Source organism: Silene latifolia, chromosome 9, assembly GCF_048544455.1.
Source record: "Silene latifolia isolate original U9 population chromosome 9, ASM4854445v1, whole genome shotgun sequence".
NCBI lineage: Eukaryota > Viridiplantae > Streptophyta > Magnoliopsida > Caryophyllales > Caryophyllaceae > Silene > Silene latifolia.
In genome coordinates, this window is record NC_133534.1 from 66,015,134 (window position 1) to 66,039,757 (window position 24,624).

The 24,624-nt window shown below is 39.0% G+C and overlaps 1 protein-coding gene across 1 annotated transcript; it reads left to right on the plus strand.

The window, feature by feature from the left end:
- The first annotated feature begins 15,662 nt into the window (after nt 1–15,662).
- Nucleotides 15,663–20,449, plus strand: LOC141599882 (uncharacterized). The gene is made up of 7 exons (XM_074420013.1): nt 15,663–16,103; nt 17,842–17,960; nt 18,048–18,113; nt 18,399–18,596; nt 18,692–18,810; nt 19,274–19,379; nt 19,723–20,449. Exons 1-7 carry the CDS (start codon nt 15,842–15,844, stop codon nt 20,281–20,283), a joined length of 1,431 nt encoding a protein of 476 aa, XP_074276114.1. The 5' UTR covers nt 15,663–15,841; the 3' UTR covers nt 20,284–20,449.
- Nucleotides 20,450–24,624: the final 4,175 nt, after the last annotated feature.

Consider the following 24,624-nt stretch of genomic DNA (forward strand, 5'->3'; position numbering starts at 1 on the left):
AACTCAATCCTACGATATCAATACGACCAAACAATTACTCGACTCAATAAACGATATAAAATACGAGGTATTACAGTCTTCCCCCCTTAAAATGAACTTCGTCCCGAAGTTCGCTCATCTATCAAACCTCCACGCATCACCGTGGTTACCAAAACAGATTTTCTAATATAAGAACTCATGAACTTAGGCCCATAAAACAAAATGTTACATTCCACCCTCCTAAAAAGAAAATTACGTCCCGGAACTTACTTCATGCAAACCTATCACCACTCATGAACTCATGCAACTATCAGAGCACCATAACAGCAACAGTTTAATTACACAACATAGAGAACTCATTTGTATGGGTACCACGAAACATCAGGCTTGATCAAAACCACGATCTACAACTTGATCAAAACCACAATCTATAAACAAGTGCAACATAAACATTAAGATTTTACAATCCTACCCAACTAAAAACACGGTTACGTCCTCGTAACCTCTTTTCAACTTTCATATCCCTATGCAACAAAATCACTGTCAACAACATGTAACAGAAAAGAACACATGATAATAGATTGCGCAGTAACATTAAAGTCGAAAACAAGGTTTTATTATGGAATTAACTGATTGTCATCAAGTAACACTTATTACTTAGCCCATGCTTGACTTAAAATACAACATCAAACTAAAGAACAACAAGAAAGGAGCCAAAGGTTTACACGGCTCCACAACAAACCGATCATGGTGTTACTAACCCTAACCTAATGGTCCTTAGGTCGCGCTTACTCTGATTCTGGTGACTTCTATGTCATTCCCTTCCTGGTTCCCCTCTTCCCCAAAGTCTGGCATGGGTGGTTCAGACGTACTTTCGGCATCAGGTACATTAGCATAAAATTCGTATCTCAGTCGCCGCTATAAAGTCAAAAGTATGCTCGGGCGGGTAATGGCCCCCCCGCAGATAATTGGGGTCACGGCATAACCTCATGCAATGGGTGGACAACTCTCTCATATAGAAGTGTTTGATGTCCTTTAGTATGCGAGTCGGGATAGTATCGATAAGGGTATACGCTCTAATCGAGTATTAGTTAAGTACTCAAGGTGCCCATTATGGCCATACTTGTCCATGGCGGCAAAGACAAAGTTTCTCACAATGCTCATTAAAGTCAGCATCAAGTGACATGCAACAGTCTCGCGGGTGTACATTGTAGGGATCCATCCTACAAAGTGGAAAGTTAAACAAATTAAGACACAAGGGTGTTACCGTAGAAGGGTGTTAAGATAAAGGATTCATTCACGAGGTTTAAGTGTGCGAAAGTTATATAATAAGTTTTCAGGGTAACTGTTGTAGTACCAGGGTTTTGGTCAACCCAAGATCATCACAGTTCGCATTATCTACCAGAGAACAACAACCTTAGAAAGATCAACCACAAGGATACACATAAACCAGCATACAATCTAACATTGACCCCACCAAATTCCTCTCCCAAGTCAAAACTATTACTAATTCCGATCAATTGAACCATATGTGTATTCATTCCGCCCTACTACTAATAAATCACCAGGAGTATTAAAACATGCGGTGCATATGCACTACTTAAACACCTTGAAACCATAGAAAACATAACACGTAATCAAAACCTTTTGACTCATCAGACATACAACACGAATTAGTCAATTTGTATGATATAAATTTTGAAACATATTTCCCAATAAAAGTTACAACATATGATCCATGACAACACTACATTACTTCCATTATCACCCATATGTTTAACATTTTAGCAACCATATCGTTCAGTTGTGTCCAGCAACTTAGTATAACTCCTTTTCAGCAAAACAAAAGATATCGCATAATTAGTCTAAACATATACATATACCATCATATAACTTGTAAAACATTATCTATGGCAAAGATTAGCAAGGTGAACAAGTTCTCTGGTTTGCACGGTTTGAACAAATAGGCAACTCGCGGCTCAATTAAACGTAACTATAACGACTATCATTTAAACATACACATAACATGTGGATCATCAAAGGGTTATCCCATTATAATTGTCAACATAGTTATCATAAACAATATTCGTTAGATTATAATTGATAGCAACGACTCGGAAATATAGATATGTCAAATGTCGTGCTACATCAAACAGTTTCCTTCATATCACGCCCATACAATTGCAAGACTCACTTTAGTATTGTGTGACAATATAATAACGAGCATATCCAATAAGGAATAACAACACTGTTTTGTTACCATATCATAAGTTTAGGTTCAACTGAAATAAGTTAATGCAATGAAAGTAATAAGTATAACTATAGGCACACAGACTCACATAAAAGACATTAGAACTCAGATGACATCCTACATGAGTAAACATTTAGACATACTCATTACTACCATCCATGTGTAACATTTAAACATAATTATTATAAATATTCATGCGAGTATATTAGAACAATCAAGTTAACATTTAACACCATCAACTTTACCAAGATATGACATTATAGTTTGATATTTACATATATCCGACCACTATGCAAATATGATGAAGACACCAGAGGTATTACAACATGCCAAATGTATGTAATTTATGCAAACAACTGGACTCGTATAAAATATTTCAGCCTCGATTAAGAATCAAATTAAGCTATTCAATTTCACTCATACTATCATGCCAACAATGTTATCAACTAAACTTTAATTTTATCACTTGTTAAGATACATAACTACTGAACATGCGTGCTACTGTCATCATATAAAACATTATAAGGTCACCTTAATAAGGCTCATGAAATAACCAAACAATTATATGAAAACTCAACATAGAACGCACATTTTACAAGTCATGATTCACGTTGTAACTTTCAAAAATCACGAATAAATAGCCGTTCAACGAAAACTTGAGTTATATTACTTTTCATAACATACAGAGAGTTAATAATTCGTGATAAAAAGAATGAGGTCCAAAGTTCAAGAATTCAATTTTTAAAGGATTTTGCAACTCAGTTGGTCCAAACAAGTATGTGGCAGCAATTGGTCCGAAACTTGGGTCAGTTTGCAAAACTTACCATTTAATATAGAGACATCAAAAATTTTCGTGGCTTATCAATTTGAAAACGTATGCGAATCTTCTGGTCGATGGAGTTGGAATTATGCAAAAATCATTTATACAAATTAAATGAGGATTTTTACAAAATCGTTGGTCAAAACATCACTGCACAGGAACTTCCTGACCACAGCCCACTAAAATATTTATTACTCCTAATCCGTATATCCTATAAACATGAAACCAATGCCAAATGAACACTAACTCACGAGGCTATCTCTCATAAAATTTTCATCCATAGGAAATTAACAGAAAAGAAATGACAGCAAGATCAATTAGGGAGTAAAATCAAACAAACGTGTTTCAGCACTAGGTCATTCTTTACTATGTTACAAGCTCTTAGAGCATCCGCAATGGTGAGGTTCCTCATATTTTATCTCTCCTTTTCTTATTCGTCCACCACATTCTCCACTAACTTTTTCATCTACCCTCCCCATTTTATAATATCATGTCCGCAACAATGAGGTTCCCCAACAAAAATAAATTACTCACAACATTTTGGGAACCTCCCCAAAAAAACACAAAAAAAAGCTTTGCATTTTCTTGGGGACCTCCCCTAAAAATAGAGGAGCCCCAAGTGATGGGGAGGGTAATGCAATAATGGGGTGCCCCATATGATGAGAGAGAGGGTATATGGGGAGGCAAATTTCCGCCTTTGCGGATGCTCTTATGAACCCACTATGTATACTAACCCATCCCAACTTAAATCTCACACTTTGCACTTACGTAAACGTCTATCCCATAGAATCCCTTCGCATCTCGACCTACTTCTTACATCTAAATCACGATTGCTATGACTAGAAACAAGCAATTCAATAGTGTTTCTAATTACTATCACAATACTATACTAGCATGGCTTCGGGATCACATAACCGCATATTACTAGACATAGTAGTACTATCAACACATCATTCAACATCTATCCAGATAATTATCATCAATTCGTAATTATTTTCACGCTCACGATTACCACAATCCAACACTTCATTGATTATTAAACTGAACACGAAAATTTATTCTCATCTCCACGACATCATATGATCATGTCATCATTCATACGAAACACTTACCGTAACGTTGTCCTGCAGAATGGTTAGAATGTATGGGTCTCAAGGTATACATCAACTCGATTATATCCAAGGTTTTCCTTCTAACTACCCCCATTCACTCAATTTATCTCGGGTTACCTGGTTCAAAACTGAGAGGGCAAAAGAGCACGTATTAAGAGCGCCTTCTTAACCGCACTGTGAGCTCCTAAAAGTTTATTCCCAGGGGTTCATTTTATTTAGACACATCCTACGTTCATTGGGTTCATTGGTTTAGGCCTGAGGATCGTTCGCTCTGATACCACTTTGTAACACCCCGATTTATGAAGGAGCCTTTAGCAAGGCATTCCCTAATAAACCGGATTTGTTACCATCTCGGTTTCGAGGTAGTGAATAACAAATTAAACTCCAAGGCAAGATATATATAATTACTTTAACTTAATTATTACAAAACCTCTTTTACAACAATTACAAGGAACTAACATAAATGAAAGTGAAAGTCTTCTAAGTAATGATCTAGCTACTAAGTCTTCTGATCCCGTGCCTCACGCCCAACAAGCTCCCGTTCTATCTCTTAAACCTGTCAAGTCTGCTCGCCAATATTTGGGTCATCACAGGTGTTCACGAATACACAGGGTCAACCACGAGGTTGAGTAGGGAAAACAATGAAACAACAAGTAATATGATATGCATGTTCCTCCGTCACCTCCATCTCCATCTCAACTCATATTTCATAACCCGGACAACCTTGACCATACCGATCCCGGTAGACTATATATATATCGACCGGCCGATCGCCCGCTCGCTTGTTGAGGACACCAGGGCAAGTCCTGCAGAACCCGCCTGGGCCTTATCACAACATCATCATCACCACACCACGTCACCACAACATCCTCCATCTCCAATGCATATGAATGCTCAAGAAATTAATGCAACACAATATGTATGTCATTGAACGGGTAGATCATAGAATCATGCGGTTCGAATATTATGATAATATACTCAATACGTTCAATTCAATCAAGCACATTCCAGGATATGAATCATAACACGAATCAACAACCACGAATCAAGTCAACGTTCACAGTTTGGTCATATGAAACACAAACAAGTCAACACACTTCAACAACAACGGTAATAAGTCAAGTGTATTTCCCTACCTCAATACCGCAATCAAATAGTTGGGTGCTCAGTAATATTCCACAACGGTTAAGCCCTCGAAAGATAAATAATGATAAACAATTACTTAACTATTCCGTTCCCAAAATAGAGAGTTATTAAAGATAGAACTTTCTAAAAATGGAAACTTTCCCGATATAGTAACTTTTCTATTAAACCCGTCTCTAAATAATTAATTATGATTAATTATTATTTTATTGCAAATAACTCGGAACTAACCAAAATGATAATTAAAGGATTAACGAATTATACGATTAAGAAAACCCGAATCAAACATTTGAACAACTCAACAGCCCGACTCAAAACCCGTCTTTAATTATTTAAATAACTCGGAAATTAGATTAATTAATCAAGAATACGACCAATTAACGAATTATAACGATTAAACTATGAAAACCCGTTTCAAAACGAAAGCAACCCGTCATCAACACCGCCCCCTTCACACGCACTCCCACGCTCCCACGCGCCACCTCTCCACCGTGTCGACCACGGACCAAACCCCACTCGACCCGACCACCTACGACCCCCCCACACTAAGGTCGACTGTCCGGCGAGTCAAACCGGGGGCCGTCTTTTGGCCTGGTTCAGCACCGTGCCTCACCAACCACCCCTTGTCCTCTCCTTACCACCACCGCAGCCAACACCTATTCCCTGCCAAACTACCACCGCCCTACTCGCCGTCAAGCAGCGCACCCAGACGCCGTGGCGCCGCCGGTTCGACCTCCCCCGAGTCCACGGTGGCGCCACCCCAAACTTAACGAATCTAACCCACCTGAAAACCCGTATGTAAACCCGTTTGACCACCCCTGTCGACAACACCTCCTGCCGCCAATTCCACCGCCTAAAACCCACCTAACCACCACCAATAGGGGCGACTCCAACCACCCATTACCACTACCCCGACACTAACCACCCTTATACCTTCCCTAAGACACGCAACAGCCACCAACAACCCGACAGAAAAACAAAAACAGAGGGGAAGGTTGTACTCATACCTTTCTTACCGCCACAACTGCCACCAGGGCCGCTCACGGATGTCGACAACCACCCTAAGGCCTTCCTTGCTGCGCCGTCAACACCCACACTCACTCTCCCTCTCTCGATTTGTGTGAAGGTTGAGAAATGTGTTGATGAAGAAGGGAGGCGGGTTGAGGGAGTAGGGTTGTGTAGAGCTAGGGTAAATACGTTAAAGTTTAGGTTAGATGGTAAATGGGTCATGGGTAAACGTGATTGGGTAAGTGGGTAAATGTCATGGGTCCGCGTGGTTGTAAAAGAATTAGTTAACGTGACTTCGTTCAGTTAAACCCGTCTTAACAAGCTTACGAATAACTCAATCCTACGATATCAATACGACCAAACAATTACTCGACTCAATAAACGATATAAAATACGAGGTATTACAACCAAAAATAAAATTAACAAAAAAATTTTTTTTTTTTTTCTTTTCGGTAGACCCTAAAAAAAACAGCCTCCTTTTTTTTTTTCTTTTTGCGGCAATTATGCCCTAAAATAAGATTTGATGATCAATTGTTTACCTTTGCTATTAGAACATGATTAGCATATGAAATAATAAACATGATTAATTTATATGCCAAAAACTATATAGCAAAAACAATCTTTTAATCATAAACATGACGATTCCATTTGATTTTAACTTAATCTGCATTAAATCAAAAACTACCAATTCTTCATATGATAATTTTAACTGATTATAAATTATAATATGAAAAATAGAATGGAAAAACTATCATCAAACAGGAAAAAAAAACGGCACAACAAAACGGCATAAAAAATTTCGATCCAAAAAAACGAAACCCTAATTTTTTTTCTTCTCGAAACTCTTATCGTTTACATACAAATTTTATGAAAATCATCAAAATTAAAATCGTAGCCAAAGGCTCTGATACCACTTGTGGGAAATAATCTGTATACTTCCCTTTAACATGAAGGATTATAACGATATAATAAAGATGATCTATGGTCATAAAATAAAATACATAAGCATAAGTAAAAAGATTTAGAATTAACCTCGGGTCCTTGCAAAATTGACCTAAGAACAATATCAAAATTGATATTCGCCTATTAGTTGCACCCAAGACGATCTAAGATATACCCTTTGATTATGCTAGAAATCAATCTAAAATTTTCTGTAAAATTTTATTGTCTTTGTGTTTTTTGTGATGAGAAAGAGGAGGCTAGGTCAGAAAAAAGAATTAGATTAGAAATAATTCTCCACCTTTCTTTTATACAGACCGAAATCCGAAATCAATTAGGAAAAGGGAAACCTCCCTAATTTCGGCCACCTGAACCGAAAATAAGGAGTATTTTTTTCCTTATTTTTGGTCTTTCCAAAAATATATAAAGTGTGTTAAATTGTCATCTAGTGAGGATCGAACCCATGACCTCTTGGCTTATGTACCCTCACTATTACCACTATGACACATTCAACTTGTTGATATTAAATACAACTGATTATATTTAACTACGAATTAACAGATTAATTCGTCCAAACTAACCTTATATATATATTAAATTTAAATATATATAACTTATTATATTTAATTTACGAATTGACAGTTAATTCGTCTCAACTTAATATTATTTAATTTTCATTAAATAATTATCTCATCAACACATTGACTAACTTTTTAGTCATTTTGGGCATCAATGTAATTATATTTCTATAACCACATTTCTCAAATACGTCCTATAGGTGTGACCTTTAAGGACCAGTTGATCACCGCCATCTGTATGATAATAACGTCAAACTTTCTAGCAAGCCAACCGTTATTAGGTAAACGTTAATCAACTGATTAAATATACGAAGTATACCCTTGTGAACCTGTAAGAGATTTACAAATGTTATCACACTAATTTGTGGAGGACACCAGCTCCAACAGGTCCGGGTTGCTGCTCTTTGCTTACATCCTGGTGCTTTGGCTTCATGTCTGAACTTGTGCGGTTTCACTGCTCTTTTTCGTGTCTTCATGCATGTCCGGATGGTTTTGGTAAGGGCCTTACTAAGGCCGCATGGCAAAAGCATTTTCAGGTCCGGCATTGTCATGATGGTGCTTTGGGACTTACGCGTCAAACTCTTTCTGATAGTCTGACTGTTTTCTCCAATGCCGAGATTACTTTGAAGCGGATGGGGCTTTGGTTGTGTGGGGTGTGCTTTAAAACCCGTACCACTCGCTCTAGATGTCGGCATAGTCGGGGTGATATTGTGGCGCCTCCGGAGTGTGTTGACGGCCTCTACAGCTTTCATATTTACGGTATTCTGAGACCATCGGCTCCGTCTTCTTCGGTTACTTCGTCTGATGATGATGTTGAGCTTGTTCAGTGGTTTATATCTTCGCTTTATCGTTTGTTGTCGTTGGGCCTTCGCACCGTGAAATCTATTCCTCCTAAGTGTCGTCTTGGGTTTGCTCGGGCTTTGAAAGGGGTCCTGGATGATGTGGCTGATTCACCTGGTGAGCTCTCCCGTTGGATTCGTTTGCTTGTGTTGCCTCTCTGTCTGCTTAAGACCTTCGCTCCTTGGAGTAATCTTGAGTGTAGGACTGTTATTCGGCGCCAGCGTCAGGAGGAGAGTATTGCCAGGGCTATTCTTGCTTGGTGGACACCCGGGGGAGGTTTGCAGTTGTTACAGGAGTGTTTGGATGAGGGTCCTTCTTTGTTTACCGTGGAAGAGGATCTTGATTTGAGTGAGCTTAACCTCCGGCAATGTCGGAGGAAGATTTGTGATGGTTAATATACTGCTGCTGTTCGGGTGCTCTTTCCTCTGGGGTCGCCCCCTACTCCGATGCCACTCTTGTGGCCTTGCGTGAGAAGCATCGTATCGCCCCGCCTCCTACATTGCCTCCTTTGTCTGGGGATCATCATCATCTGGTTGCCTCTTCGTCAGTGGTTTTGGATATGATTCGGAGCTTCCCACGCGGTACTTCTTGTGGGAGGGATGGTTTTCGCGCCCAGCACTTGATGGACTGTTTGAGTGGCGCAGCAGTGGCTATCTCTGATGATTTGATCACTTCTATTACTAGAGTGGTTAATCTTTTTCTTGAGGGCCGGTGTCCTCTTGCTCTGGGTGAGTACATTGTCAGCGCCCCTCTCACGCCGCTTGTTAAACCAGGTGGTGGTGTTCATCTGATTGCTGTTGGCACTGTTTGGAGACGGCTTGTCTTTAAGGTTGGTGCTTTTCTGATTGGTCCTTCCTTGTCTTCTTACTTTGTTGGCCTTCAGTTTGGGGTGGGTGTGTCCGGTGGAGGAAAGGCTATCTTGCATGCCTTGAATCGGCTCATTGAGGCTCGGGGTGCTCAGGTGGGACTTTTTATGTTGCTGGTTGATTTCCAGAATGCTTTCAACCTTGTTGATTGCGCGACCATGCTTCTGGAAGTTCGCTGTCGTTGCCCGGTTCTTTCCCGTTGGGTGGAGTTTTGTTATTCCAGCCCTGCCCGTTTTTTTTATGGGGAGCATTGCTTGTGGTCTTGTCAGGGTGTCCAGTAGGGTGATCCTTTAGGCCCTTTACTTTTCGCTTTGGTTTTGCATCCCTTATTATATGCAAAATCGGGGACACTTTTGACATCACTATGCAGGCGTGGTACTTGGATGATGGCACTATCGTGGGGGATACATTGTAGGTGGGGGAGGTCTTGGATTTGATTATGGCGGATGGCCCTCGTTTTGGACTGCATCTTAATGTCTCCAAGACGGAGGTCTTTTGGCCTATTGAGGATCCTCAGAGTCGGCTTCATGGGGTTTTCCCCCCTTCTATTGCTTGGCCCTTGCGTGGTGTTACAGTTTTGGGTGGACCTGTCAGTACTTGTCCTGGGTTTGGCAGTGAGATTGTGGCGAAGAGAGTAACTAAGACCATTGCGCTAATGGACTTGGTTGCGAGGATTGAGGACCCACAGTGTGAGTTGCTTCTACTTCGAGCTTGTACTGGTATTTCTAAGCTCTATTTCTCCCTTCGTACTTGCTCCCCTGGTGTTTTGGGGTCGGTCCATCTTCCTTTTGATGCTGCTCTTCGTTCCAGTTTGGAACGTATTATCACCGCGTCTGGCCCGGGTTTTGGGGATTGGCAGTGACGCCTTGCTACATTCCCTTTTCACCTTGGTGGTCTTGGTGTCTATGCGACGGGAGATGTTTTACACTATGCTTTTATTGCATCCCGTTTACAGTCTGCTGATTTGCAGGCTAAGCTCCTCGGACCTTCTGGTATTGTAGCTGCTGGCCCTGCTTTTGACGATGTCGCGCGGGTGTTTACTGCGACTACAGGCTCTGGTATCTTAGGTAACCCTAGTGAAATTGCTGACCCCAAACTTATGAAGAAATTGGCAGACATATATTTTGCGACAGTTCTTCTTTGCCTCGTAGTCTGTTTTCTCCTGACACCACGCCTTGACTTGCTTTGTGGCGTCTCAAAGACGGTTCCCACTCCTCTGATTGGTTGCGTGCGGTTCCTATCTCGGGGTTGGGTCAGACTATGAACGGGAGGACTTACCATAGTGTGCTTGGGTATCATCTGGGTGTTCCGTTATTCACGGTATCTAGGCCCTGTCCTGCTTGCTCTCGGGTTTTTGCTGGTGATATTTTTGGGGACCACGCTGTTTCTTGTACTGGTACTGTGGGCGTTAAACATCGGGACAACCTTGTCCGTGACACTCTATTCGATATCTGCTATAGATCTGGTATTTCTGTGGGCAAGGAGGTTGATATCGGGTTGGTTGACGGGCATGGTGGCTCTCTTCGTCCTACGGATTTGTTGCTTTATTCTTGGGACAGGGGGCGTGATCTGTGCGTTGACTTGACAGGGTCTTCTTCTTTGACTCAGACTGGGATGACGGATTTTGTGCCGTAGGGTTGTCGGCCCGATCTTTGCTCGGCGTAAGTGTGCTAAGTATGGGGATTTGTGCGCGACAATGAGTTATGGTTTCCTTCCCTTCTCTTTCTCTTCACTTGGGGAGCTGGGTTCGGATCTTTGTTGGCTTGCTCAGCGGATCCAGAAATTCTCGGTATCTCAGGATGCGGGGGCTCGGGTGGCCGCTTACATTTTTACTAGACTTAGCTTTGCTGTTGTTAAGGGTGTGGGAGCCCAGATTGTCTCTCGGCTCCCCACCAATTTCATGTAAACTTTTATTTTTTTTTAGTGAAAGCTGCGCGCATCCTTATAAAAAATAAAATAATAATAATAATAATAATAATAATAATAATAATAATAATAATAATAATAATAATAATAATAATTATCAATCAATCAATACATATATATAAAGCAGAAACTTTTCGAGCGATATTAGAGAGTCCAACTTTTTAAGAATTCTTAATAAGTGTAGATTTAGCTTTTTCCTCTTAATAATTTATTAAAAAATTCTCCTAATCAAAGTAGATCTAATAATTTATGACAAATAATCCTAATAGAAGTAAATCTAATATTTTATAAGAAAAAAAATACTAATAGAAGTGAATCTAATAATTTATCGATTATTCTTTACTAACATAAAAATAGAAAAATAATGTTATAAATAATATTTATTTTAAAAATATTTATAAAGCAAAAAAAAAGTCATATAATAAACGTACAAAAATGTTAAAATTGTATATTTTATAAACATAAATTGATCTTTGTGAGGAAAAAAACACTTAATTTCTTACAAATATAAATATTGTCAAAAATCTAAGTTGTTCGATTTTAACTACTTGGTGAAATTCGTTTAGTAATAAAGATAATTTTATTTAGAAACTTTTTTGAATATTTAAAATATTTACAAAAGATTCGAGTTGGTAATTATAACCAAATCTGTAATTGTCTTACAAAAACCTTAGGAAAAAGCTGAACTTTATTTAAAAAAATAAATACTTCATGAAAAAGTAACATGTCATAATAGGAACAAAAAGAGGTAAAGAATGACATTTACTTAGCATTTGACAGAGAAAAATTTCTACAATGATAATATTAGAAATAAACAACTTCAACGATGGCATGAAATCATTTTAACTCTGACTTTCTATAACGTATCAAATGTGTATGATTAGTTACCAATAATATTCACATAAGATTAAAAAAAATTAAGCTACCATTTAAAAAATATTAAATAAGTCTCATATCGATTTTGTCAAATGAGCCAAAAAATTAAATACAAATGAACAAAGTCATGAATTTCGATTTTATGCGGACTAATATTTCAAGAACCAGCTAACTATGAATAAATCAGTGTAAATATATATACAAATTGTGAGAACTATATATAATATACTATTATATCACCGATTTTTTTTTTTTCAAACTGGTTTCAAATTCATATCAAATCCATAATAGTAGTTAAAAATGTATTGAACTGCCAAATATACAAAATTATGTGGTTAGATCAATTTTTTACTTTCTAAATTCCAATTCTCCTATGTGTTTTTATTCACTTAACTATTTACCGCGGTATGCGAATGGCTGGTTATTACTTTGCCATGTATTGATTGTACATTTAAAAGTGCAATAGTTTTTACGGTAGCTTTAAAAGGTGTTTTTTTTTGGGGGGGGAAATTTCCATTTCGTTTCCTGAGGTTTGGGTTAATTCCACTTTAATGCCATGGGGTTTGCATATTTCATTTTGGTGGCCTAAAATATTTAATAGTCAACTTTTATCTAAAGTAATTATATTTTCAGTAAAATAAAGTGCAAAATTGGATATTAAACTACATACAAAATAGTAATATTGCAAAAAATGCCAGATTTATTATGTTCAAAATATTTTTTTAGTATCCCTCCATTATCTTTTATCTTCTCATTTCAATAAAATTCTCTCACATATATTAGAGAAGTGGTCGGGGAGATAAAAGATGATGGAGGGAGTATGAAATATTAAGAATGTTATGTATAGGTCACTTAAGTGGGAAGTAGACCTCAAGGTACCATAGTGGAATTATGCAAACCTCAGGGCACTAAAGTGAAATTAGGCTAAATCTTAGGGCACCAAAGTGGAAATAATCATTTTTTTTTGTTAATGGTTAATTATGGGGTATCCCATAAGGGTTTAGTTGAATATAAAGTACTCCTTAGTGTAATAAATTAGGTCAAACTTAAGAGTTTGAACTTAAGGTAAAAAACCTAATTGCATATATATTGGTTAAGAAGTGAAACGATTGTACATATATATTTAGTAATTTGAAGCAATTTTTTTTAAATTGAAACTCTTTCTGAAAATTTGTTCATTTTGTTATTATAAATAAAGAGTAGAATAACAATGTAAGATAATGAGACTTGATTTTGTGAATAGATAACATTTCAAATAAACATAAATGAATTATAGTAATTTTAATAGAATTAATATAAAACTAATCGACTTTAAGATTAGTATATAATATCCTACTCCCTCGAATCTACACAAAACCCCTGGTTTGTTTTTTACAGGTCAAACTTTGAAAAATTTGACCGTTAATTCACTTAAAATATATCTCACATCTAAAAAATTAAATTTCGAATTATATATTTTACATGAAGTTCATAGGGAACAACCAATCTTAATGGTTAATAGTCAAAAACAAATTTTTATTGTTTATAGATCTATCAAAAATCCTCCAAACAGGCTACATATATAATTGAGATACATGTTATTTTTCGTACCACCATTCAACATTTACACGGTCGTATGCTTACAAAATGGAATATTCGTAAATGTTGTAAGTTAATCTAATTTATGTATCTTATAAAATCGGCCTCAGTTATCATGTGTTCATTTTATGGAATTAAACCACATTTTTGGGAATGACGTTTTAAATTAACTAAAATCGGTGGTGCATACAACTATAAAAATAGGTAATTACATTATACAATTGTGTCTTCAGATTCTATACAACTGATATAATTAATACCAAAAGGAGTAGCTTTATTTTAAGTTAAAGGGACTGCTGATCCATCAATAATCAACCCAAAAGTTTTTTATGTTCCGATTTTCAAGATTGTTGGACTTTTTTTTTATCAACTTAATTGACTTCTACTATCAAAGCATGACAATGTAAACCAATGTTTGCAATTTGTTGTTCAACAAATTCTTAGAACATTCACTATGCATATTGTTAAAGATGATCCTAATGGGAGTCTCATGCATTCTATGTAATAGAATCACATATATTTTTGTACTGTTGTTTAGAGACTACTAATTTTATTGGAATTTAGTATGGATTTGATTTTACGAGAAGGTATATATAGAGCAAAACACTCTCTTAATTAATTGTAGATAATCGAGGAAAACTTTTGCTATAGGAGATCTAACATTTCTCTAAACATACTAAACATAGATAATTATGATACTTGTTGCTTTACGTAAAACCATTTAGTTTTACGTAGTTGTTATAGGTTAAAATAATTTGCAAAATTCATAAAGGCCTGTCTCAGTTATTAAGGGCGATTCATTTGGTGAGCTGTACTATATTTATGGAGATAATGTTTTGTATTTAATTAAAACCAGTGATATCTATAACAATAATGGAAAAACTAATTACATACTCTTACCATGTTACTTGATATTTTTACAACTGAATTGATAACTACCAAATGACAAAACTCATATGCAAAAGCACTAATAGTTCATTGATCAACTATACCAACCACGAACTTTTGTTTATCAATGATTTAAACATAATTGAACTTTTTTTTATCAACTATAGAATATATTTATACAGATGACCCTAATGAGAGCCCCGTGTATCGCACGGGCTTTTCAACTAGTAATAATAATAAGTGAGATTAACTCATACCAGAGGGGTATAAGTGGGCTTTCCTGAAAAGTAGGGTACAAGTGGAATTAGCTCTTATCAGATCTTTTTTTTTAAATGTCGACAATTCGCTATAAAACGTCGACAATATATCGCGGCCCTCAAAAATTGACAAAAGGCAGGCTCGTGAGTGGTGAGTGGTGACTAGTAACTCGTAACAACTAACAACACAACGTGTGACTCTGTGTAGAGGTGGACATTGGGTCAATGGGCCGGGCGGTGAGTGCGGGCCAAGGGTGGCTGGGTAGAGTAAAGACGCACAAAGACTAACATAGGACCGGAAATTTGTCTTGGTAGGGTGGTTTTGGTCGGGCCCAACACGACACTATAGGGGCGGGAAAGTTACAATTTTTTTTTTTTTTTTTTTTTGTTTTAAAAAAAAACAGGCTGAAAAGCAGTCTGGGCTGAAAAAACCCAACACTAGCACGGCCCGTAGGCCTGACCGGGCTGGGCCATGTGCTAACCGGGCTGCTAAATTCTGGCCCGTGTGACAGTGTTGGGCCGGGCCGGGCAGGGCTGGCCCGCTATATTGTCCACCTCTAACTCTATGAGTAGCCGGTACGCCCACATTAACGGTCTTCCCATAATGAAACCCTACAATTATCCAAAATCCAAAATCAAATCCAAAATCCAAAATCCAAAATCCAAAATCCATATCAAAAATATCCATTTCTATCCTACGCACGTAACACAACCCAAACCCCCGGCGCATAATATCACCCACACCGTTTCCCTTCACTTTCCCTGCTCCCCTCTTCAACAATGGCGTACCAAAAGTACTACCATCAATGGCTCGATAGAGGTGACATTTTAAAGGCAAACGCACATCACTTACAACTCCAACTCCGCCGTCGTTTTCGCGTCGCCGTCGATCGCCACCTATATCTCCGTCGCGTCTCCTTCTCTTCAGCCGCCGGAGACGGTCACTTCTCTTCCGTCGTCTGCCGTTGGATCCACCGCGTCCGCGACTTTCCGAAAAAGTCTCTCTCTTCCTCCTCCACCGCTCTCTCCCGTATTAAGCGAGGTAAGGAGTATTTGATTTCATTAGCCTCTTAATTTTGTGGATTTAATTCGTTAGATTTGTTATAATATAATGCTTGATCATCTGATTAATGCCTTTTTAATGTTGTTATAATGCTTGATGATGTCGAATCAAGTTAGGTTAAACTCAAAAACTCGAGTGAGACCGATATTTCTAGCTATTACGTTTGAATAGATTGTGATTTTGAAGATACGTTGCATCAGTGCAATCAATGTCAAGGGAGTTTGTTGTTTCTTGAGATTAAGATTAGTTCGTTACTGTTAAGGTTTCGAAACGGTGTCTCTACTGCTAGATGCTCCGTATTTATGCTCCATAAATTCGAACCTTTTTTAGACAAGAAAGGGGAGGCTGAGTTTTATTCATGTCGAGCCGAAGTAGTTTGTGAAAACTTGGATACACTAACTCACTCATTCCTTCCAGAAATTCACATCCTCGCTATATGATGAGCAACAATTTTCCCCGCCTTTGACATGAGCACATCTACTAGAGACAAACCCTGGAGTATTTCCCCAAGCACCGCTCCCTCTTCTTATATTCTCCCCCATTTCCCACTTGCCATTTCAATCCATTAAGTAAGAGCAGCTTTGTCTCCTAAATACTTCACCATGCACAGCTCAAATCATATCCCAATTTAGCATCTACTCCCTCCGTCCCGGTCAATTTTCGTTCTTTGGTTTTGGCATAAAGACCAAGGAAAGAGGAAGGGTCAATTACTAAATGACAATGGAACAAATTGAGTGTGAATGTTCAAATTACTTATCAAGTTTATTCTTAAAATAGAAAAGACAACAATTGACTGATACACCCCAATATGGAAAAGGACAACCAATGACGACCGGGACAGAGGAAGTATAATAATTCGTGCTTGAAGTTTTTTGCTTTCAACACACTGCCTTGTTAGTTTAAATTTTACCAAAGGTTGTTTCTTAGGTGGAAAACGCGTATCTCTTGGAATTTAGGCTTGTTTGTTAGCTTGTAGAGTTTTTGAAACAATTTCCCTACTTGTTGGGAAAGAAGGTACTCCCTCCGTCCCGGTCAATTGTTGTCCTTTTGTTTTGGCACAAAGACCAAGAAACGAGGAATGTGCCAATTACTAAATGACAAGTGGAACAAAATGAGTATGAATGATCAAATTGTTCATCAAGTTTATTTTTAAAATAGAAAGGACAACAACTCACTGAGATACCTAATATGAAAAAGGATAACAAATGACCGGGACAGAGGGAGTACTTACTATAGACCACCTCATTATAGTGTGATTTCTCCTTGAGCTGTTTTATGGGAGACAACCTTTTTCTACTATTGTGGTACCGGTATTTTTATTCGCATTTCACACTTTAATATTTTATTCCATAAAAAGAGGAACACTGGAACAGACGTTGTTGAAAGGAAAAGGCTAGCTTAGATACTAAAAGTTCTGATCGGTTAGTTACATGACTTACATCACATCAGGTTGTTATGGTAACCGGGGAAATGATCTGCATTTGATGATACTGGAGCGATTAGTTGACAATAAATTAGTTGTTTTCAATTGGAGCTGCCAACCTGTTCTCACTCTTGATAATTTTTAGGGTGCCTCTTCAATCAAACAGACTTTATGTAAGCGATCATCATGTTTCATTGGGATATTTGTGATATGCAGATGAATGTTATGATTATATCTAAAAGTGTCATTTCATCTTTCTTTTTCTAAATTCTCAATTTTTTTTAATGCTCTTAGTTAAGCAGCAGATTTATGCGGAAGAAGAATCAGCAATTACTCGCATGGTTCAAGCAATGGCGGTGCCCATTCTTGGGAATGTTTGTCACGTATTTATGCATGGTCTCAACCGTGTCCAGGTATTCAAGCTGTTTCTGGTTTATGTTTCCCCTTTTTCCCTATTAGCTAAGTAATTGATTTGATATTTGTAGACCTGCTTTTGACAGATATATGGTGCAGAAAAATTAGTTGATGCAGTAAAACGAAAATCTAAAGACAAACCTTTAGTTACGGTATGTTCTTTTTCTTTTTGATTAATTGGTTGAAATAAATTGATTATTTGTGTGCACTTTTGACTCCTTTTTTAATGTCGGTTTTGGTTGAAGATTTCTTTCTATGGAAAAGCAAATATGTATAGATAATGTTCCTTAAGTATAGATACTGCTCTAAGCCTTGTAGAGTATATGAACTCAGGGTTCAGGAATTGGTTTTATTGGCTTTAAAAGTGATGACGAGATATAAAATGGAGGTCTACCTTATGTGAATCATACGAACCATTTAATTCTTGAATATTTCAGGTTAGCAATCATGTTGCTTCCATTGACGATCCACTTGTTATTGCCTCGCTGTTGCCTCCACATGTACTCATGGATGCTCAAAACTTGAGATGGACCCTTTGTGCTTCTGATAGATGCTTTAAAAATCCCGCCACTTCAGCCTTTTTCCGCTCTGTAAAGGTTTTGCCTGTTTCACGAGGCGAAGGAATTTATCAGAAGGTAATTGAGTCCCTAAAAAGACACTCATATAAAATTTATAATCAATAGTGATGTGAGATATATTACTGCATTTTCATGTATTTAATTTGTTTCAGGGGTTGGACATTGCTATTTCTAAGCTAAATAACGGAGGCTGGGTCCACATCTTTCCTGAAGGTAGCCGTTCACGAGATGGGGGCAAAACTGTTGGGTCTGCCAAGAAAGGCGTCGGAAGGTCAGTTTTTTTCGAATTTTGTTCGTATACACATGTCAAACTATATTTGTCAGTTTTGGTACGGTGAGAAGCATCTGACACGGATGCATGTCCAAGTGCCGGATTCGTCTATTTTATTAAAAAAACATGTTTTTGGTCCAAACTCTAAAATGAAATGTTCGAGTGTCCTACCCATGTCCGATTCACACTTGTCCGACACGGGTACACAAGGTAATATTGAAGAGTACGAGCAACATAAATACCACTAGCTTCAGTTCTCTAAATTTGCTTTTGGCATAAATTTTAAGACAGCATGCAGCAGTTGGAGTTAACTTTGAGTTTGAAGGGAAAATTTAGTGGACCACATCACACATTGGTAGTTATATGATATAATAGTTATTTCACTATGTTGTTGTTTCAAAGACTCATGGTCAGCCTTGTTCATGATCTCGTCTGCTGGTTGTGATTGTATTTTATCTGGCAGGTTGGTACTTGATGCAGATAATACTCCTACGGTGGTCCCATTTGTGCATACAGGGATGCAAGAGATAATGCCTATTGGGGCCAACTTTCCAAGAATTGGCAAGACTGTATGTTCTTATTTCTTAAGCTCTTCCCTTATTCCTGTTGATCAGGTTAATAGTTCATGACTTATTTATTATGTCAGTATAGTCTCTTCATACTGTTTTTTGGTGCGTGTAATTGGCATAGGTTCTTGTAAGACGGTCTCGCAAGAAGATAGTGTGAGATCATTTCACAATTTAAAGTAGTCAAATATGGTCACTAAAAGGCGTAAAATGATAACTAATGAACTAGACAAAAATGGTTAGTATCAACCGTAAAATGGCTAGCGAAAAATGTCATTGTTGGCACATAGAAGCGTTTAAATGTAAAAGTTCGTGTCATAAAATCTTTTGCTGTGTGATTATGTAGGTGACAGTACTGATCGGGGATCCCATGGAATTTGACGATTTGCTAAAAGGTGAAGGAACCGAGTTTACGTCAAGAGGGGACTTATATGATGCCATATCTTCAAGGATAGGTCAACGATTGCAGCAGCTAAAAGTGCAAGTTGATAGTTTGGCTCTCGAGCAACATCGTCCAGTGCAAGAAGCTCCTCTGCCAAGCATGCAGCGGGCCACAGGGCTTTTACAGCATATCGACTGGGAATCTTTTGGCATGGATAGTCATGTATTACATTGTGATGAGTCCTCATCAGTCGAACACGATAGGCAGATCGTTGAAGTGATTGCTTCGGATCAAGGGCTGTCTGTTTCAGATCAGAATGTCGTAACCTCGGTTGATGGTGATGGTGGAATGATGTCAAGAATAAAGAGGTCAGTGGAATGTGCAGAGTTTATGGGATTTGCAGCTCGAGGATTGTTTCAAAACAGGATGGCGGATGTATCTGACCAAGGTCAGAAACAGAGTCCCTTGCGGGCATGGAAACAGTTGCTGGAATCAAGCTATGGTAGATCAGTGCAGTTGTGTTAACACTATAACTTAAACCCGTTTGCAAATGTCAATAGTTTAGCTGGTTAAGTTATTGAGCGGCAGTACTAACTTGGAACCTGTCAACGTTACAACTATCTTTGTGGGTTCCTCAAAGAAACCAATGTAAATGTTAAGTCTAATCTAATCACTCTTGGAGGGGCTACCACATTTTGGCATGCAGTGTCTCCGACTTGTGGAGAATGAATTTCTCTATCGATTTGGATTCAGATATGAAATCTTACAGGAACTGAGGAGTATCTGGTATAAGACTGAAGGTGTTTGTGAATGAATTGTTCATTGAATGAATGAATGAATGAATGGTACAAGTATATATAGGTTACAAGAGGATGGCAGCTAGGTTAAGAAAGATAATTATAAAAGATAGTTTTCCTATTTTACAATATTCACATAATCAATTAGTTTATTTCCTAATTGGATGAGATATGGTTAATACGCCCCCACAAGATGGACGTCCGATGAGTAAGGCCAATCTTGGAGCGAAGTTCGAGATACTGGTTTTTGTGAAGTGGCTTGGTGAGAATGTCAGCCAATTGTTCTTTGCTGGCAACATGTTGAATGTTTGACCATGAAGCAGTTGTTATTTGACGAAGTGAAAGGATAGAGCCATGTGCTTCATTCGAGAGTGGAAAACTGGGTTCTTAGCGTAGAGGGTTGCGGAGATATTGTCACAGAAGATGGCTGGAGGGGTTGCAATAGTGATGTGAAGCTCGTTGAGAAGATTACGAAGCCAGAGGGTTTCAGTTGTGACAGATGCGACGGCACGAAATTTAGCTTCGGTGGTGGAGAGAGCAAGACCGCGTTGCTTCTTGGAAGACCAGGAGACTGGATTTCGACCTAGGTAGATGATATAGCCCGTCGTTGAGACATAGGTGTCTTTATCGCCTGCATGATCGGCATCACAAAATGCATGAAGACGGGGTGGTGAATCATGATATAGTTGTAGACCAACGGTTTGAGTGCCTTGTAAGTAGCGAAGTAAACATTTAAGAGAAGTCCAATGAGTGATGGTGGTGTGGTGGAGGAATTGAGCAAGACGGTTTATAGCAAATGCAATGCCAGGCCTGGTTAGAGATAGGTATTGTAGGCTGCCAACGATGGCACGATAGTTGGCGTGTTCATGAACAGGTAGATGATCTTCACGAACTAAGGGTGGAGATGTAGCCATGGGTGTGGTATTTGGCTTAGCATCAATCATGTTGTACTTGGTGAGAAGGTCATGAATATATTTGGATTGGTTAAGGTGGAGGCCGAGAGAATTAGGTGTGACTTCGATGCATAGAAAGTAAGATAAGGGTCCTAGGTCCTTTAGCGAGAAACGGTGGGATAATTTGTCTATAAATTGATGTAGCTGGGTAGGGTGTGATCCAGTGACGATAATGTCATCAACGTAAATAAGCATGTAAATACATGTTGTGTTTGTATGTAATATAAATAAGGAAGAATCGGAAATTGATTGTTTAAAACCATAGGTGAGAAGATAGGAGGTCAATTCGGTGTACCAACCTCGAGGAGCTTGTTTGAGGCCATAGATGGCTTTGTTCAATTTACAAACATAATCGGGTTTTGTTTGATCAACAAAGCCAGGTGGTTGAATCATAAAAACATTATCGGTTAATGTACCTTGTAGAAACGCATTGTTTACATCTAACTGTCTTAGTGACCAAGATTTTGTGACAGCTAAGGACAGAATTAGACGAACGGTTGTGGGTTTTACTACGGGACTAAATGTTTCATTAAAATCAATGCCAGGTCGCTGATGGAATCCCTTAGCGACAAGTCGGGCTTTGTGCTGTTTAAGAGTGCCATCGGGGTTGAATTTGTTCCTGTAAACCCACTTACTACCTATAACATTTTGGGACGAAGCACGGGGAACAAGGGTCCAGGTTTGATTCCGTTCAAGAGCGTTAAATTCCTCTTGCATGACATGTCGCCATTGAGGAAGAATAAGGGCTTGCTTGACGGTGTTGGGTAGAATATCATTAGTCGAAGTGGCGTGAGCAAGGTTGTTGGCATAGCGCGGGTTGGGCTTTCGAATGTTATTATCAAGGCGTGCAGTAACGGTCTTGGGAGGAGGTTGCAGGGCTGACTTGTGTGGATTAGGAGCTGGTGTAGATGGGGCAGCGGAAGATGAAGAATGATCAGGGAGTGGAGTGATTGAGGGAGAGGGTTCGGTAGAGAGAGGGTCATTGGATGTAGTTGAGGAGGGTGCAGTAGGTTCGGTAGAGGTGGATTGGCGGCGAGAGTAGACTATAGTGATGGGAGGTCGTGTAGAGGTGGTGGTCGTAGGAGCCGGTAAGGGTGTTGTCGGGTGAGGGAGGAGGGGTATATGGAGGGAACACCAATCTTCAGTTTGAAGTGAAGGAGAGGGCGTCGTGATGGTCATGCGAGACGGGTATTCATTTTCAACAAATTTTACATGTCTCGAAGTGTATATCTTACAATGGTAAGAACTTTGCGTGTTTGGGTAACCAACAAAAATACATGCAATTGAGCGATCCCCTAATTTGTGTTTGGTATACGGTCGGAGCCACGGATAGCATAGACAACCGAAATTGTGAAGTTTTGCATAATCGGGTTGAATTTTATGTAGTCTGAAATAAGGGGACTCGCCATTTAAGGTCTTTGTGGGGAGTCTATTGATAAGGTAAGTAGCTGTACTAAAAGCGAAGGGCCAATAGGTCGTTGGGAGACCAGCGTGATTTAGTAATGCTAGACCGGTTTCTACAATGTGTCTGTGACGTCTTTCAGAATAGCCATTATGTTCTGGCGTATGTGGTGGAGAAGTATTGTGGGATATCCCGTCATTTAAGAGGGATTGGTTTAATTTAATGTATTCGCCACCGTTGTCAGAAAAGAAGCGACGAATTGGTCGTTTAAAATATTTTTCAACTAAAGCTTTAAATTGTGTAAAAATTTGAGTGGTTTCAGATTTGCGTTTGAGAGGATATAACCAAACATATTTAGTAAAATGATCAACAAATATAACATAATATTTGTAGTGGTCGCGAGATAAGACGGGACTAGTCCATAGGTCGGAGAATAGTAGGTAGAGTGGTGCGTCAGAAGTAAATGTGGAGGTAGAAAATGGAAGCTTTGTACTTTTGGAAATGCTACAGGCATGACAATTGTCGTAATGTGTAAGCGGAAATGAAAAATTTTTATTGATAAGTTTGAGTACATCATACGTAGGATGCCCTAACTTATGGTGCCACGAAATCGGCGTGGTTCCTCTATTTTTGACAGCGACGAGGCCGATGGTTGTCAGTGGGCGCCACTCATACACTCCCTGGTTGGCTCGGCCCTGAAGAAGGGTCTTCCCTATTTGAATATCCTTCACAAAAAACGAGTTATTTGAGAAAACGACATAAGCATTATTATCTTGACATAATTGCGAGATAGAAATTATGTTACGGGAAATTTGCGGAACATGAAGTACATTATTAAATTTAAGGTAGTGCATTGTGAAGGAACCTGTATTCTCAATAGGAAGAGCGGAGCCGTCGCCAATGATTAGGTTGTCAAAGCCGTCATATGGAGAATGAAAAGCAAGGGTATCCAAGTCGTGGGTGAGGTGGTGTGATGCGCCACTGTCGAGCAAGAAATTCGGGTTTGGTGAAGTGTTGCCATAGTTGGCGAGGTGAGCCTGGGGTGATGCATGGTGTTGGCGGTAGGTTGGTTCAGGAAACACAATTGTTGGGAAGAGTTTTCTGAAGAAGGGGCAGTTAACAATCACATGACCCGTTTCCCGACACCATTGACATCGACCTTTAAACGGGCGTGGAGCAGCCGTGTTTGTGAGAGTATTCGGGTGAGGGGGTTGCGGGTATGGGGTGGCTGGTGGTTGGCGAGAAGTGCCACGGTGGTTATTGTGGTGGCGATAGGTCGGGTTTGCGGATGGTGCAAAGTGAGTTTGAGTGGTGGGGGTGTCGTGCTTCATGAGAAGTTCATGTTGCAGTAACTTCTCATGAAGTGCCTCAAAGGTGATAGGCGTGTCTCTAGCACGAACGGTGGTTATGACGGGTTTGTAGGATTCGTAGGCCTTTTAAAACCTGGGCTATAACATCCTCGGGGTCTAGAATTTTGCCCATGAGGGCAAGTTGGTCAACACAAACCTTGATTGAGTTCATGTAATCTGAGATGGTTTGATCCGTGGTTTTTACGATCTAATCGAATCGTTCTTTGAGTTGCATTATGTGCGCTCGTGATGGGTTAGCATAGGTGTTGGCAAGGATATCCCATGCCTCTTTTGAGGTTTTAGCCCTTACTATAAGTGGTTGTAAGGCGGCAGTAAGAGTGCCCATAAGGGCTCCAAGTATGAGA

Excerpts from the sequence above, each read along its gene's own strand:
- LOC141599882 (XM_074420013.1), top strand. The coding sequence starts at position 15,842 with ATGGCGTACCAAAAGTACTACCATCAATGGCTCGATAGAGGTGACATT. Across the intron at positions 16,104-17,841 it reads TCTCTCCCGTATTAAGCGAG|TTAAGCAGCAGATTTATGCG; the intron begins GTAAGGAGTATT and ends TAATGCTCTTAG. Across the intron at positions 17,961-18,047 it reads ATGGTCTCAACCGTGTCCAG|ATATATGGTGCAGAAAAATT; the intron begins GTATTCAAGCTG and ends TGCTTTTGACAG.